This window comes from Bison bison, unplaced genomic scaffold, assembly GCF_000754665.1.
Source record: "Bison bison bison isolate TAMUID 2011002044 unplaced genomic scaffold, Bison_UMD1.0 scf7180017864368, whole genome shotgun sequence".
NCBI lineage: Eukaryota > Metazoa > Chordata > Mammalia > Artiodactyla > Bovidae > Bison > Bison bison.
Window position 1 is genome coordinate 2718481 of NW_011494940.1, and position 17886 is coordinate 2736366.

General features: G+C 46.0%; 1 protein-coding gene across 5 annotated transcripts in view; it reads left to right on the plus strand.

Moving 5' to 3' along the window:
* The window catches only part of DPF3 (D4, zinc and double PHD fingers, family 3), a 295296-nt gene that overhangs the window by 126275 nt on the left and 151135 nt on the right, over positions 1-17886 (plus strand). For all 5 annotated transcript variants that reach the window (XM_010855808.1, XM_010855812.1, XM_010855809.1 and 2 more), the window contains one exon: positions 9928-10035. In XM_010855808.1, the coding sequence (XP_010854110.1) occupies positions 9928-10035 (108 nt within the window). The remainder of the gene's footprint in view (positions 1-9927; positions 10036-17886) is intronic.

Sequence of the window (17886 nt, forward strand, 5' to 3'; positions counted from 1 at the left end):
AATAAAGTCTCCACTGTTTCCCCATCTATTTGCCATGAAGTGATGGGACCAGATGCCATGATCTTCATTTTCTGAATGTTGAGCTTTAAGCCAACTTTTTCACTCTCCTCTTTCACTTTCATCAAGAGGGTTTTTAGTTCCTCTTATATGATTACTGATATACAAAAAGCCATTTCTAATGTTCTTTATTTCTTTGTGTAGATCCTTAATTAGATCTAGTATCAATTTTCTTCTGCCTAAAGTTTTCTTTTAACATTTCTTGTAGCCTAGGCCTGTTGATGATTAATTCTTTCAACTTTTGTGTATCTGAAAATATCTTTAGCTTGCTTTAGTTTTTTAAAAGTTATTTTTGCTGGGTATAGTCTCTAAATTGACACGTTTCTTTTTTCCCTTTCAGTATTACAATGATTGAACTACTACTTCCTTGCTTGCAGAGTTTCTGATGAGAAATCATCCTTCTCTTTGTTCCTTTATTTGTAATATAGCTCTTTTCTCTGGCTACTTTTCATATTTTCTCTTTATCACTGTTTTTGAGCAATTTTGACTGTGATATACATTGCTACAGTTTTTTTTTTCATGCTTCTTATACTTAGTTCTGTTGGAGCAGCAGGTTTATAGTTTTCATCAGACTGAAAATATCCAGCCCTGTTTCTACAAATATTTTTTCTTCCCTCTCTTCTCTTTAGGGATGCTAATTAGACACATAGTAGGTTGTTTGAACTTGTCTCACTATGCTGTTCTGCTTTTTTTTAAAAAATTCTCATTTTCTCATGGATTTTTATTTTAGATAGTTTTTAATTGCCATGTTTTTAGGTGTTCTAATCTTTTCTTCTCTAATGTCTAATCTGACCTTAATTCCATCCGGTATGTTTTTAATCTCACACATTGTAGTTTTCATTTTTATAAGTTAAATTTGAGTCTTTTAAAACAGACTGTTTAAGCTTTTAAACATGTGGAATATAAATAATAACTGTTTTAGTGTCTTTCTGCTAATTCTAACATCAGTGTCAGTTCTGGGTTGGTTTTAATTGTTTTTTTTTCCCCTCTCATTGTAGGCCATTTTGTAGCTTCTTTACATGCCTTGTAATTTTGAATTGGATGCCCAACATTGTGAATTTTACCTTGCTGGGTACTGTATATATTTTTCATTCCTATAGATATTCTGGAACTTTGTTTTGAATCACTGTCAAGTTACTTGGAAACAGTTTGATCTTTTCTTGTCTTACTTTGAACTTGAACAGCGCTTAATTTAGGGCTGATTCCCCATTAGCAAGGCAAGACCATTCTCTGTACCCTGCCCAGTGCTCCATGAATCATGAGGCGTTTCCAGTGTGCTGGTGGGAACAGACTGTTCCCAGCCCCTAGTGCACACTAAGCACACCTATGTTCTTTCAGGTGGTTCTTCTCTTGGCATTTAGTAGGTTCCTCACAAGCATGCTGTGATCAATACTGAGCTGAATACTTGAAGGAGACCCTTTGTGTATCTCCACAGTTCTTTCTCTGAGCAGCTTTCTTGTGTTTGCTGTTCTTTTTTTTTTTAATTATTTTTAAAGTGTTTATTTATTTATTTAAATTTTGGCCGCACGAGGTCTTTGTCGCAACACATGGACTCTGCATTGTGGCACATGGGCTTTCTTTTGCTGTGGCACACAGACTTAGTTGCTCTTTGGCATGTGGAATCTTAGTTCCCCAACCAGGGATTGAATTCACATGCTCTGCATTGGAAGGCAAGTTCTTAACCATTGGACCACCAGGGAAATCCCTGTTGACTATTCTTTTCCTTGAATTCTAGTCACCTTGGTCTTCCCAGACTCTCAGCTCTTTCTCTTCAACTCAAGAAGTCAGCTGAGTTCTACCCATGTTCCTCCTCGATGTGCTGCACTTTGGAGACTCTCAAGCGAGTAAGCTAGGGCAATCACAGGGCTCACCTTGCTCATTTTCAGTATCTAAAGGATCACTGTCCTTCATCGCTTGATGTCCAGTATCTTGAAAACTCTTGTTTCATTTTTTTTCTATCTTGGCTTCAGGTGGGAAGGTAAACCTGGCCCTTGATATGCATCTTAGCCAGAGGCAGATGTTTGCTTTTCTTGTTCAATCACTAAGGTGTGTCCTGCTCTTTGTGACCCCATGGACTGCAGCACACCAGGCTTCCCTCCCTGTCCTTCACTATCTCCCAAAGTTTGCTCAAATTCATGTACATTGATGCCATCCAACCATTTCATCCTCTGTCACCCACTTCTCCTCCTGCCCTCAATCTTTCCCAGCATCAGGGTCTTTTCCAGTGAGGAGGCGCTTCACATCAGATGGCCAAAGGATTGGAGCTTCAGCTTCAGCATCAGTCCTTCTAATGAATATTCAGGGTTGATTTGCTTTAGGATTGACTAGTTTGATCTCCTTGCAGTCCAAGGACTCTCAAGAGTCTTCTCCAACACCATAGTAAGAAGCATCAATTCTTTGGTGCTCAGCCCTTTTATGATCCAATTCTTACATCCATATGTGACTACTGGAAAAATCATAGCTTTGACTATATGAACCTTTGTCAGCCAAATGATGTCTCTGCTTTTTAATATACTGTCTGTTTGTCATAGTTTTCTTCCAGGAAGCAAGAGTCTTTTAATTTCATCACTGTAGTCACTGTCTTCAGTGATTTTGGAGCCCAAGAAAATAAAATCTGCCACTGTTTCCGTATTTCCCCTATTTGCCATGAAGTGATGTGACTAGATCCCATGATCTTAGTTTGCTTTTATATTTTAATTTTCCTTTGTAATAATATCAAATATTTACTGGTTTTAAAGTCAAATCTACAAAGCATGGTATATTCAGAGAGAGAGTTTAGCCCTCTTCTATCTCTGTTCTTTTATCCTGTTCCTTTCCTCTTTCTATTTTCTTTTCCTTTTCTAAGAAAAGACAACTTTCTTTTCTTCTTGTTACTATTATTATTATTATTTTTGTTCTATCTGTAAGCAACTTTAAAAAATAGTTTTTGGTTTATCTTTCCATAAAAAAAAAAAGCCATGTAAAAACACAGTATGTATGCATCTGTGTGTGTATATCCCCATTTGTTAAAGAAATGATAATATAATATGCACACTATTCTCTACCTTACATTTTTCACTTAATGATATATTCCATTGCAGTGTATACTCCCCTGCCCCCACTATCTCCTCCCCCCACTTCTTTCCATAACTTCATTATAGTCCATTATGAGGCTGTACCATTATTTATTCAACCAGGTCCCTATAATGGACATTGGATTGCTTTCACCTTTTCTCTAGTATTGAATATACCACGATGAATGCATGTTTTTGTATTTTTGTGTGTGAATCTGTGATAGAGATTCCTGGAAGTGGAATTGCTGGGTCAAAGGGCAACATGTATGCAGTTTTGTTAGATATGCCAAATTCTCTTTCATAGTGTTAGTTGCTCAGTCATGTCCTACTGTTTGCGACTCCATGGGCTGTAGCCTTCCAGGATATTCTATCCATGGAAGTCTCCAGGCAAGAATACTGGAGTGGGTAACTATTTCTTTCTCCAGGGGATCTTCCCCACTCAGGGAGTAAATGTGGGTCTCCTGCGTTGCAGGTGGATTGTTTACTGTCTGAGACACCAGAAACTCAGACAGGGGGTTGAGCCCTTTTGCATTCTCACCAGTGGTGGATGAGATTGGTAGACATATTTCTAACAATAAAATATTTCAGCAGCATAGGAGACTGCTTCGTGGAAGGGTAAGGACTAGAATTATTGAAACAGAGGCCAGAGTGGAGACTCAAGTCAGGGATAGTGTAGAGGCAATTCTTGTGTCTGGTAAGAATCAGATTCAATAACTTCTAAGCTCCCGTTCCATGTTATAATGTTGATACTGTAAAAATTTCTGACAAATTTAGAAAGAATGTCCTAGTCAGTATCTGATTCTCCACACATTTTATATACTCTACTATAATGTTTTTTGTATTACCAAGATGCATTTCCCCATGAGCAATTTTAGTTGGTGATGTGATAGGAAAGAAGAAATAAATTCCACAAGAAGTGGCTTGATGAGGGTGGGTAGGAGGGCCAGAGTTCCTTTCCTGAGCGTTTTGGCAAGGGGAGCTCTGTGTTTCAAGCCTGCTGCGTATGGACTGGCGATGGAATGGCTGTTGTCACAGTGAGATAGCAGTGACCGTGAGGTGCTAGCCTGGAACAGATGAAGAGCTCAGTGAATGTTAGCTACTGTCCTGTGGCAGGGTTTTTTTTTTTTTTTTTTGACCTGGACCATTTTTAAAGACTTTTTTGATTTTGTTACAATTTTGCTTCTGTTTTATGTTTTGGCTTTTTGGCCACAGGCATGGGTGTGGGATTTTGCTCCCCAGCCAGGGAGTGAGCCTGCGCCCCTGCACTGGAAGGCAAAGCTGTAAGCACGGGAGCACAAGGCAAGTTCTGCTGTGTCAGGTTTTGAGTGTGATGAGACCAGTGAGGGACTTCTGGGAGATCTCTGGGCCAGAAGAAGCAGGCAGCATTCTGGATTTGAGGTCTACCTTGCCTGCGCAGTCCTGTCACTTCGGGGAGATCTCTGGGCCAGAAGAAGCAGGCAGCATTCTGGATTTGAGGACTACCTTGCCTGTGCAGTCCTGTCACATGGGACACTGCACTTGAATGTTATGAGGGACTTCGGGGAGATCTCTGGGCCAGAAGAAGCAGGCAGCATTCTGGATTTGAGGTCTACCTTGCCTGCGCAGTCCTGTCACTTCGGGGAGATCTCTGGGCCAGAAGAAGCAGGCAGCATTCTGGATTTGAGGACTACCTTGCCTGTGCAGTCCTGTCACATGGGACACTGCACTTGAATGTTATGAGGGACTTCGGGGAGATCTCTGGGCCAGAAGAAGCAGGCAGCATTCTGGATTTGAGGTCTACCTTGCCTGCGCAGTCCTGTCACATGGGACACTGCACTTGAATGTTAGAGAGGAGCTCCCAAGAATAGGAGGGGAGGCTGGAAGGGGATGTTTGGCGAGCCAGATGGAGAGCCATGCTGGCTGCTGGCTGAGCTGCCAGGTACCCAGGACTCCAGACTTTCAGGGAAGAGAAAAGGCACTGTGGTCTGGGATAGTTCAGGAATGCTTTACTGAAGAGATAGTCCATGCGATCCGGGCAGCTCTTAAATAAGCCAAGAGGAGAGAGGAGGACAGAGCACCAAGAAGTGACGCAGCTGTAAGTGCTTGGGAAATACATCTTCCCTGCCCCTCAAGCCCTACCTGGGGCTTATTACTCATCCTTCCAGCTCTGCAGACTTGGTCCAAATTGTCATCTTCAGCCACAAACAGTGCACCTATCATCTGTGGGCCCTGGGGAAATAAACATGAGTAAGATCTGATCTAGTGCCAAGTTCCTTATGTGGGAGGTTTTCAAACTACAGCTGCCTTGGTGAATCTCTCCTATTCTGGCTTGGAAGGATTGGGCTGGACCCCTTTTCAATACTGACTTCTGCAGTTCTGATGCCCTGTCTTGGTGGAGAGTCCCAGGCTCTCAGGCAGGTGCAGTCACTGCCTCTTTCCTCTACTCTTAATGCCCTCTGGTTCTTCGTTCTCTCAGCTGGCTCTCCTCCGAACCCAAGCAGGTGGGTGGGATGGGCGTTCGGGATGCAGATGACACCTGTCCACTCTTGGGATCAAGGGTCGACAAACTGGCATAGGTAAACAACAGGAAGGTAGATTTTGATTTCAAATAAGGATGAGGTGAAACTGTCACATCGACAGTGACCAACAGTGGGGCAGTGTGTCCTGTGAAGCAATGAGTAGGGAACCTCAGGCCACTCTCTGAGCTGCTGTGGGCAGAGCCCTTCTCTGGGTGGGCTTGAACTGCCACAGCTCAGCTCTGTTCTGGGGAAGAGGAAGATATTCTGATTCTTCTTTTCAAATCTGTTCCCATCCCATTTCATCTTCTGAATTCTTAATGGCTCATGCTGTGTCTGTCAGAGAGGCTCATAACACTCAGGATCCACCTGCTGAACGTGGGCCATGCATGTGACAAGCAATTTACATGTGCAGGCACCCAGCTCATCCTGCTGAATCTTCCTGTGGAGCCAGTTCTTCCCGCAGCCAGTGGGTGAGTTCCTGAGTGGCTGTGTGTGTATGTGTGTGTGTGTGTCTGCCATGCTCACACTTGTATATAAGTGTACCTGGAGTTGCAGCTCAAAGTAATAGCAAAACAGTTTGCTCAGTGGGGTGTGTGAGTGGAGGGATTGCTGTGGTCTTGGTTACTGGGAAGGCTGGTCACCTCCTCTTGTCTCCTGCCTTCCTCTCCTCTATATCCATCTCATTTCCCTCATCCCCAGACTTTCTCCTTCAGGTTAATTTCCCCAGCTGCAGCTGTGCTTCCCTTTTCCCCACCCCCTCCTCCATCCTACCACACAGACACATGGGCTTTGAGTTATGTGCCTCCTGTTCTAATGAGATAAACAACATAATTCTCATGGGGCTCTGCTCATCCCTGTGTAAGTGGAACTCCAGGGCTCAATGTGTTGCCCTATAAAGGCACCCTGGTACTTGTCAGCCCAGGGAGGAGGGCAAGAAAGGGTGCAGGAGCCCTGAGAGAGCTCTTGGGGGCATTTGCTTGTTGATAGGAGTTGAAGCAGGCATCAAAGGGGAGCCCGTTGCCCCCCTTGTGGCTAGAGGAGCAAAGAGCAGTCATGTCATGCCAGATGGGGGCCACATGGGCAGAGTCCAGGCTTGTTTAAGTTAGCTAACTCCTGATAATTAAGAACTGATGTCTGTATGAGACTTCATGGCTATAAAGAGCTTCTTCTTGAATATAAGCTAATCCCCCAACAGTCCTTGTAAGGTAGGTATTATTATCACCTTTATCCTAAGGCAAGGAGACAGGCTCAGAGAGGTATGGTGAAATTCCCAAGGCGACTCAAATGGGGGTATGAGGACTCCTGCTTATCCTCTGCACCGTGGGGCTCCTCCATCCACCAGAGAAAGTTACAGAAGGAAATAAAGACAGCCCCTTCTTCTGGGCATTCAATGTACTTCCTAAAATGGACTCTCTCGGGAGAATGGACCTGTAGCTGAGTGGCCCGAGGCAGCTGACCAGGCAGTGTGGTGATGGCAGCCTCAAGGAGGGTGGATGACTTGGACAAGGGCTAATGATTTCAACCTCCGGTCACTTAGACCTTTGTGAGAGTGCTGGTCAGGACCAGTTCCTTTTCATGGACCTGTTTTTGGTCAGAGTGGAAATACCATGAAAGCAGCCTGTGGGGCAAGAAGGAGCCTACAGCACAGAGACTCCCTTCTTGGGGTGGTGGGGTGGGTTTTGTGTTCAGTGCAACAGGTCCCTCTTGGATGGTTTGGAGGCGGGTGGAGGAGTCTCCTGGAGTCAGAAACAGCAGGAGCCAAGGGTCATCCACTTCCTGTGTTTCTGAAACTCAACCATTCTGGTTGAGAATGCCAGGCACTGTGCTAAGCTTTGGGGATACTTGAGATGGACATGACTCCTGCCACCTTGCATCTTATTAAACCAGTGGGGATGACAGTCTAGTAAGCAAGCAGTTAATGACAATGGCTTGGGAAAACTACAGGAAACCTTGGGAACCTACTGGAAAAATGATTAGACTGGTCTTGGTACATCAGAGGGAATATCCAAGTAGTAACTCTTTGGTGCTTAGACATCCAGAGTTTCTTTGTCAGATAGTATGACAGTCTGTAAAGTGTGTTAAAACAAAGAGGTGTTCAGTTCCCCCCAAACCTCCATGTGGACGGGGTAGCTCTGGCATGGTTTGGGGCATTGGTGTTAGTAGTAAGTTCTCCAGGTAATTTTTGGCTTCAGCCTGGAATAAGAATTGCTCATCCAAGATGAGGGGGCATTTTAAGGACAAGTTCTGGGATATGGAGCAGCAGGCCAGCCCTTATACTTGGCCTTCTCTGGGATCCTGGGGAACACCGGCCCCAGCAGTGGCCAAAACATCTGGAAGGGACTCCAACTCAATGTACCCATTTATAGGAATCATAAATTCATTCACTTTTCAAACAAAACAAAATTTTGTCTCCTTTAATGCTGGAGTAGTCACCTCAGCTCTGGACCTAAACCAGTGTATGGGTAGAGATGACAACACAAATGAAAAATGAATGAATGGAGGTATAACAGTGAAACTTTTGTAGGTTTTTCTCTCAAAAATGCAAAAATGAAGACATTTTTTCTCTCAGCTTTTATTATTTTTAATTTTTAAAAGACTTTTTGATGTGGACCATTTTAAAAATCTTCATTGACTTTGTTACCATATTATTTTTGTTTCATGTTTTGGTTTTTTGACTTTGAGGCATGTGAAACCTTAGCTCCCTGACCAGGGATTGAACCTGCAAGCCCTGCCATTGGAAAGTGAAATCTAACCACTGGACTTCCAGGGAAGGCCCTCTCTTAACTTTAAAAGCCCCAAAATGGAAGACAGAAGACGGGAAAAGGGTCCTGATGTTTTGCACCCATGGTCCGAGGTCTAGGAAGGGCCCCTTTTGTTGGGGAGGGGGGCTGCCTGTCTCTAACAGTTGTCACGTGCCATGTTCATCTACAGAAGACGGAGTTGTGACTTCCGTGAACTGGAACATATTCTTTCCCTCACTCACTCGGCAAGTGTTTCATTTGATTCTTCTCTGTGTCATCCACGGTTCCAGTTCTGGGGATTCTGATGTCAGGCTTTTCTCTCTAATGGTGGGGGTGGGTCAGTTGACTTGCTGGTTTATTTGGGGGTGCATCGGGCAGGCTTTTGAATCTGCAGATCACCTAACCAGTTTTCAGCCCTGTTCCTCTGCCCTTAGCCTCCATCCCCTGCCCTCTTCTCTGGAAACAGACCAGGGTCTAGTGTGGGAAGTCCGTGTTCTTCCAAGCCTCTGGATGCCACATCTTCCATGTTCACTGTGTGCCACGTGAACCACAAGAGTGTTGGCTGATGAGCAGGATGGCTCCTCATGGGGTGCTTGGCCTGACACACGACAGGTGTGGCGCTTTCGTGTCAAAGGCCAAATCCAAGTGGAGGTTCTTGTTGGGAGACTGTGTGATCCATAAGCCCAGCACTGGGCTCCAGCCTGTTTCTTTTTGGTAAAGCCCAGGCAGGGATGTGGGCTTCCCTTGTGGCTTAGCTGGTAAGGAATCCTCCTGCAATGTGGGAGACCTGGGTTCGATCCCAGGGGATTGGGAAGATCCCCTGGAGAAGGGAAATGCTCTAGTATTCTGGCCTGGAGAATTCCATGGACCGTATAGTCCAGGGGGTCGCAAAGAGTTGGACACGACTGAGCGACTTTCACTTCACTTCAGACAGGGATGTACAGATATGCCGGCTGTGCAGGCGTGGAGCCTGCTCCCAGGAAAGGCTTATATTCTGAAGGAGGTTGCCAGGGACTCCCTTCGGCTTCAGCAAGCTGCCAGCAGCTGTCAGTGGGTGGAAGAAGCCAGCGGCTAGGAGATCTGGCAGCCTGACTCTGTTTCCTTGAGATGTTTCCCCATCCAGACTGTCCGCAGGTAGACAGAATGACGCCTGCCGCCCACCTTGAAGGGCACCTGCTTGGCCTGGGCAGAGGGGCAGTTGATGGAAAGTAGCTGGACATACACGGCCTTGGAAACCCCGTGATGGGGATAAATCTGGAAAAGTCCCTCCTGTGGTTTGAGGTCTTCCTGATCTTCTCCCTAGGCTAAGAGAGCAGAACTGATTTTGGTAACAATGATGGCTCACTTTTGGGATGTGCCTACTGAGACAGCAATGGAGAGCAGTCAGAGCCCCAGGGTCCTGGGCTCAGGGGACCTAGATTTTGCCTGGGCTCCACCATTTACCAGGTGTGTGACCTTCACACGCCCCTTCACTTCTCTGGGCCTCATTCTTACTGTGATTGAGAAGGTCAGACAGGGTGGTTTCCAAGGCCCCATCCAGCCTGGAGCCTTTAACCTTTATGTCTTCTCTGTCCACAGGCCTTGCCCCGGGCCAGCTGTACACATACCCTGCCCGCTGCTGGCGTAAGAAGAGACGATTGCACCCGCCTGAGGATCCGAAACTGCGGCTGCTAGAAATAAAACCTGGTGAGTGCCCGGTGGAACTTGGCTGGGCCGAGACAGGAGAGGCAGGGAGTGCTGGGCTGGCCAAGGACGAAGTTGCTCTGCGGAGTTTTCCGAGAGAGTGCATGTGCCCACACGGCGCTTTCATGAAATAAACACATTCACCTGCCCCCCACCCAACACCCCCAAACTTCTCGCCCTCTGGGGGGTGGGTCTCAGGCCTTCCCCTTCCTTTTGTCATTCTCTTGCTACCCCAGGAGAGGACAGCAAGCAGGTGCAGGGCGGGAACAGGCCCAGGATGAACGACTTTCCAGCAGAGCTGAAGGAGTTGCAGCTATCTGGGGCTGGGTGATACCTTCCTGGGGTTTCAAGTAAAGAAACCTAGTCCCAGACTGTGATCTGAGGAGAACAGTGCCCTATGCACCTTCTCCCACCTCACTGAGAATGAACTAATGGAGCATCTTACACAATAAGGGCCAGTCACTAAAAATGGAACCCATCTGGGACATAGAAATAAAAGAGTTTGAGTTCAGGATTTGCTTCTAGGTGACACTGATGGCTTTGTGGCCCTGCAGAAAGAGTTGGTTAGTTTCTTTACTGGTCTATTATTACACTTCTGAACAGATGGCTGTCTTCAGACCTTGTGGGCTGCAGCAAGGCCAAGTGATGGCCCTGGGTCCTTGGCTTTAAGGGAACCTCTGCTTTGGGGGCTGCTGGAGCTGGGATGTGACTCAGGAATGCTGTTAAGTGGAATAAAGGCAGAGCTGACTTGCCCCCTTCCACTGGCCCCAAACAGCACAGACCTGGCAGGGGTGGTTGTCTGGCAAAGTTACCTCACGCCTGCCTTTCCACACTGGCTCCCAAGGCCGCGTTTTTTTCCTGAAAAATCTCTGCTAAACCAGTTATTTGGATGCTTTCTTACAGTTCCATTGATAAGCATGCTTCAGGTGCTCACTCTAACCCAGATTTCACTTGTGAAAAAGTTTTATTTGTTAGGGGTAGGTACTCCACCCAAGTTCTCAAATGGCCTTGCCTCATTTACAGACCCTTGCAGACACTCCAGGGTGATGACTGAGGTGGTCCCAAACTCCCTGAGATGCAGGTTATAGGAGAACCAAGTCTCCTGGAGCAGGATTATGAGCCACATGTATCTTTTTACATTTTCTAGTAGCCACATTAAAAAAAAAGAAAAAGAAACCTGGTGACAGTAATTTTAAACAATAGATTCTGTTTAACTTAATAATATTATTTTAGCATATTATCAGGATAAAAATTATGAATGAGAAATTTTTCTTTTTTTGGTATAGTTTTTTAATTCCAGTGTGTATCTTAAACTTTTAACACATTTCATTGTAAGCTAGCTGCATTCAGAGCTCGACTGCCACACGTGGCTAGTGGTGACCATGTCAGCTGGTATGGTTCTAGAATTACACTCCAAGTATGGTCTTGACTATCAGGATAGGCATCACTTGGGAGCCTTTGGTCCTCACCCCTGCTGAGTTAGAATTTGCATTTTATCCAATCCCAAGGACTGCGTCCTTAGAACACATGTTGAGGTTTGAAGATGTACAGGTGGTTGGACCACAAGTCAGGATGGCATGACTCCACACCATCTACATGCCTTTATTAAACAATTATCAATATGAACAATTTATTTTGGAGGTGTTGGCTCCCTCCTCTCTTGTTCCAGATCTGGAAGTGGTCTGATGAGTGAAGAGGTAATCCCTGACTTGAGCCTTACCTGGACCCATTTTAATTCCACCCTAAGCAGAGCTTTGCAGTAGGTGCTATAGTGAGAGAGTGAGCCCATGCCCGTCGGCTGTGTAGACTTGAGTGAGGGGACTATTCGGGTGTCTGTTGCTGGTGTCTCTGTGTTGGAGTATGTGAACCCTCTGGGTGTATTTCTGCATCTGTAAATAGCACAGTGGTACTTGGGATTCCTAGCCAGCCTTGCAGCTTCCTCATGAGGATCAAACAAGCAATATGTAATAGTATTTGCCATTTCTTACCCTTTCAATTAAAAATTAAAAAAAACTGAGTAGGTAATGCAGTCACATCCCAAAGATATAAAAGGATATGTTTTATAGTGAAAAATAAGACCCAGGCTCCAAAGAGGCATCAATGGTACCAGTCTTCAGGGATTCTTCAAGACACAGGTTATGCACACACAGGAATTACATCTGTATGACTTTCCCTTCCTCTTTTCATGCAGCACAACCACCTTGCATTTTGCCCTTTCCCTTAAAAATGTGCCTCAGGCACTGGCCATGTCAATATGTAAAGAATTTCTTCATTTCTTTTCCACAGTTACACGATATTCCATTGTATGAATGCACCACAACTTATTTAACCAGTTCAGTTCAGTTCAGTTGCTCAGTCGTATCCGACTCTTTGTGACCCCATGGCAGCATGCCAGGCCTCCCTGTCCATCACCAACTCCTGGAGTCTACCCAAACTGTTCCCAATTTTCATTTCTCAGGTGCTTAGTCATTCAGTCATGTCCAACTCTTTGTGACCCTGTGGACTATAGCTTGCCAGGGTCTCTGTCCTTGGGGATTCTCCAGGCAAGAATACTGGAGTGAGTTGCCATGCCTTCCTCCAGGGGATCTTCCCAACCCAGAGATCAAACCCAGTTCTTCCACACTGCAGGCGGATTCTTCACTGTCTGAGCCACCAGGGATATTTTTCCAATTTAAGCAGTGATGCAATGAATATTTTACATGTATATAGTGAAAGTGAAAGTATTAGTTGCTCAGTCCTATCTTGACTCTTTGCAATCCCACGGACTATATAAGGGCATCTCATATGTAATTTGTTAAAGGATTTTATTATAAATGCTTGACATCAACTTGAAATTGTCTTTATTCTTTTTTAAAGTCTTTATTCTTAATGTTTATTTAAAAAGCCTTTATTAAGAATACTTTATGTCAGACTAATTGGATTATCTTTTATAGAATCAAAAATGTTTAGCACTGTAAACATGTCAGACATCATTAACTCCAATTCTTTATTTTATTAAGGTCCAGACACTCCAGTATTCTTGGGCTTCCCTTGTGGCTCAGCTGGTAAAGAATCCACCTGCAATACGGGAGACCTGAGTTCGATCCCTGGGTTGGGGAGCTCCCCTGGAGAAGCGAAAGGCTACCTACTCCAGTATTCTGGCCTGGAGAATTCCACGGACTGTATAGTCCATGGGGCTGCAAAAAGCTGGCATGAATGAGTGACTTTCACTTTCAGACAAGTTGGGAGATTTGCTCAAACTTACACAGCAATTCTCATGGGAAGCAGCAGAGAATCCAGGTTGCTTGATTTCTCTGTTCAGTGCTTCTTCTGCTTCCTCATGTTGCTGATAGGTGTACTAACTTAAAAGTTATCAAGATTTTTCCCTTAAAAACTTTATTTTATGATTAGAAAACTAATATATTAATTATTAAAATGCATCCAAGAGATAGTTGAAATTCCTTCAGTCATAAATACCAGACATTCAAGTTGAATCTGCCTAAGCAAAAAATGGGAAGTGGTTGACAGAAAAGTGAATCCCAGAGTGGATTTGGGCTTCAGGCACAGCTTCATCCAGGGGCTCAGCTGTTGTAGTGGGGGCTCTGTGTGTCTCTATCCACCTCTAACACTGTCTTCTCCTCATGGGGAATGCAAGGTGGCCACTTAGCAGCCCAGACTCAGCACTCAACACAGCTGGCAGAAAGGCAGTCTCCTTCAATATCTGTGTTGGAGAAATCCCTGGAAGGACTGATTAGCTGACTGGGTTTACATTCACTCCACCCATCAGAGCCACCTGCGGATGGAGCGCTCTGGTCGAATCATCGTTGTAGCCAGTATCTGAACAATACACTGGTGACTCAGATGGTAAAGAATCTGCCTGCCGATACAGGAGGCCCGGGTTTGACCCCTGGGTTGGGAAGATTCCCTGGAGAAGGAAATGGCAACCCACTCCAGTATCCTTGCCTGGAGGATTCCATGGACAGAGAAGCCTGGTGGGTTAAAGTTCATAGGGTTGCAAAGAGTCAGACACAACTGGGCGACTAGCACCCACACACACAAAATGTTTTCATTTATCATTTGCCACTTCCTTTGGTCTTTAACCATAGCCCTGGAGGGAGAGAGGGAAGGGAGAGGTAAAAGTGTTATAAGCCCATTTTATAAGTCAGGGAAGTCAGGTTTCTGGCAAAGCCAAGGAGCATCTACTATGCTGCTCATATATCTGAGGACTTAGAGTCTCATTGTTGGTGGGACTGAGGCAAGAAGCTACGTTACCAGCGTCTGGTCCTTCTGGCTACAGACATGTACTCAGGCACGTGGGTCTCCAGGAAGCTGAACGTAGAGCAGCTGGGGTCACGACTGACTTTGGACTTGCCCCATCCTTGGGTCTAGGGAAAGGAAAAGGAGAGCCCCTAGGGGGGTGGCCTGTAGCCACGTGCCCAGCAGTACCGTGTCTGTATCTGTGATCTTCGAGAGGTTTCCTGGGGCTCAGTCCTCACGCTTGGAGTAGACGCCAAGGTGGCTGCTCAGAGACGGCCAGGGTCCCGGGGGAGGACCCTCTCTGCAAGGATGAGCACCAGCCTGGTTGAGGATGGGCCCTCAGAGGTGTAATCATATCCTCAGGTGGCAGAAGACCCCAGGCAAGTCAGGCCCGCCCAAGGCAGAATGGCTCCCCCATACCTGCACCTAAGTGTTGAGAAACTCAACAATCCAGGGCTGGAATCAACAACTTTGCAAATGACAAGAGATCCATCTCAGGTGAATTTGTTCCCTCTCTGGGTAATCAGACCTACTCTTAAGCCTGCTAAAAGCAAAAATAAAACCCCCAAGACCTTGGGCCAAATGTCAGTCATTTCTGTATCCGGTTCTGATTGTGTACCACCGGGGCAGGCCTGGCTCTCAGGATGTGTACCACCTCACCAGCCTGCGGCTATAGGTTTGAGTAAAGATGCCAGGGGAGCATCTGAAAGTCAGAGATAAGGAGCCTCCGGCTTGAACCTCAAAGCGTCAGGGCCTATCCAGAGAACATGAAGCAGCATGATCAAAAAAAAAAATGTACCACCCTCTTCCTGGAGGCTTCACACGTTTGCCTTTGAATTTTTCACACAAGCCAACATTTCAGAAAAGGTCCTTCACCCAGAGCCTCAGCTCACCCGTATGGCACCTTTGTGTAAAAGTAGAAAAAGATCCCCTGGCTGGGCAGACATTTATAAATGATGCCCCTTCTGGTGGGTTACGAGGCACATTCTGGATCTCAGCTCTCTTCTGTACCCTTGGCAGGTGTCCCTGCGTAGGTAACACATGCCACCTCTGAGAGGCTCTGCCATCGTCATTTATAAAATACACAGTCCTCAGCTGAGAGGACCTCTCCCCTTTTATGGCGGCGGGGGGGAATGTCCTCCCAAAGCACAGAATTGACTTGGACAATATTTCAAAATGACTCTTTCTTATTTTTATTCCATTTGATTTGGTCTCAAAGAGAGCTGGGTTTTTGTTTTTTGTTTTTTTTTTTTTTGGTCTGTACTTTCGAGTGTGACTCAGGGTAGAACCACTGAACCCAGAGTTCCTGGGGGAATTTGCTGCAAATTTCTAGTAGGTGGAGGCAGTCAACTGGGTGGATGGAGGCAGACCTCCCTGGGAATGGGGGGCAGTTGAAGGGAACAGATGAGGAGCTAGGGATCTGCTCTCTTTTACACGCAGAAGTGGAGCTGAGTCTAACCTGTCTGAAGGATCATGCGAAGTGCCTGTCAGTATTTAAAAATCACCTGCCCTTTGACCTACAAATTCTGTGGCTAGAGAATTTTATCTTATAAATAAATATGGACTCCCAGTGGGTAAGGTTGTCCATTGTGACATTGTTTGTAACAGCAGCAGCAAACAGAGAATAGAAGCAACTAGTAGGTCTTTTGGCAGGGGACTAGTTAACCATAGAATACATTCGTAAAATAGAATAGTATTTTGTCCTTTAAGAGAATGAGTAGGAGAAAAAAATGGAAAGACATCCAAGCTATATTGTTTAGTGGAAAGAAAAAAGCAAATTGCCCAACATTATGTATAATCCTCTTTGGGCAAACCTTGGTGAAAACTGATAATCAATTTGTCCATTCTGGGCTGAATCTCTTTAAATTTGTGGAAACTGGAAGATTGAGTTTATGTTGGAAAAAAAGGAATGAGTGACCCAACCACCCTTGGCACCCTTCCGCTACCCAGTCCCCATGGCTGCCCATCCTTTCCTCTGTCTTCCCTCCCAGCCTCCTGGTGTGGGTTCTCCTGAGTTCCGCTCGACAGGCTCTAGGGATGCAGTTATGTCTGTGATTCTTGGAGCCTCCTTGGGCTCCACCATCAGCCTGTCGAGTCCTCTGGGGAGAGAGAGACAAAGAGTTCCCCTGATTTGTGAGAGATGGGGCATTGGCCTGGAGTGGAATTGTCTCAAAGCATGAGTTTCCTTCCATCTCAGACCTTTCCATGACTGGTAAGGAGCTGCCACAAGCAATTTATCATACCAGCACCCGGATTGTCCCTCCTGTCTTCCTTTGTGATCCTGCCTGAGTCCAGCCAGCGGTGGGCAGCTTTCAGCTAAAAAAAAAAGGCCAAGGTGGAATGTGGCTTAGAGTTGTCCTTGACCCCAGGTCTTCAGAGCTAAGAGTTTTGTCAGGAAACCAGGTCAGGATAAGGGGCGGGGGATCCACCCAGGAAATTTGAGGGACTTCGGAGCAGATCTCAGCCAGGGTTGCAGAACCATCCACTTCTGGTTCAGCCCCACACAGCCCAAAGCTCATCCGTAACATCGCAGGGTGGGGAGTGGGGAGTTGGGAGCCGATGGTGGCTGCTGTGAAGTCATTTGTTCTTGGGCTAAATTATATGCTGATGGAGTACTCCCCAGGCCTGCTGTCCTCTTCCCATCTCCCTCACTGTGAATATGCCATCCTGCCCATGTTTCTTTACTACTTGCTGAAAATAAAAATGTGTCTGTGTGGGGGTGGAATGAGGCTGAGAGCTGGGGCAAACTCTTTGGAATTTGAAAGCATTCTCAGCGTCCCTGGACCTATGTGTTTCTCACGCCTAGCATCATCCCTCCAATCAGTCTTGAATAAACATCTTGCAACCTCCTACTTGCCTGGGCGTCTGAAGGACAACACACACAGCATTATTTCTCTCCGCTGACTGACAATGGAGTTCAGTGTTCTCTGCATCTTGCGTTTGGCTGCAGGGGCAAATGCAAGGTGTGTAATGGCGCAGCCATCGCAGTTCAGGCAATGTGAAGACAGGCAGGGGCCTGGTGCCGGGGAGGGGCCTCCCCTGGACCATGGCCCCCAGGAATGGAGCTCTGTCCTTGCAAAGGGGAAGCTGAGCTGGCAAGAGAGAAAGGTGGATAGTAAATATCCATCAGAAGGCCCTGAAGAGTGGGGCAGATGTTGGGCAAAAGCCAGCTGATTGAGAAAGAGCCTTTAACTTCACTTTATTTTTGAATAAGGAAAAAGGGCTGGGAGCAAACTTGTGTCCTTCTGGGTTAAATGCTCAGATAGTTTGCTTAGATCAGTTTAGCATCTTCTCGTTCCAGACCTTTAGGTCCTCGTGGTCTAGGACAGGCTTTGTTTTAGAGGTTGGGACACTGTGGCAAGGAATTAGGCAGTGAATTTCCCAAGGGGCACCTGTGGTGAAGCCAAGGAAAGGAACCTGTGGGGAACCTGTTGGAACTGGCGCCATGTTGCTCTGGGACTCAACAGGCACATCCACCCTGGGGTCTCAGTAGGGCTCCTGGAATGTACCCGAGGCCAGTCTCCTTCTGCTCCAGGACCCTTGGGGACCAGCATATCTCTTGCAGATTCCAAGGGTGATGGGAAGGAAGGCAGCCAGGAATAGGGTTCTGGTTCTTTC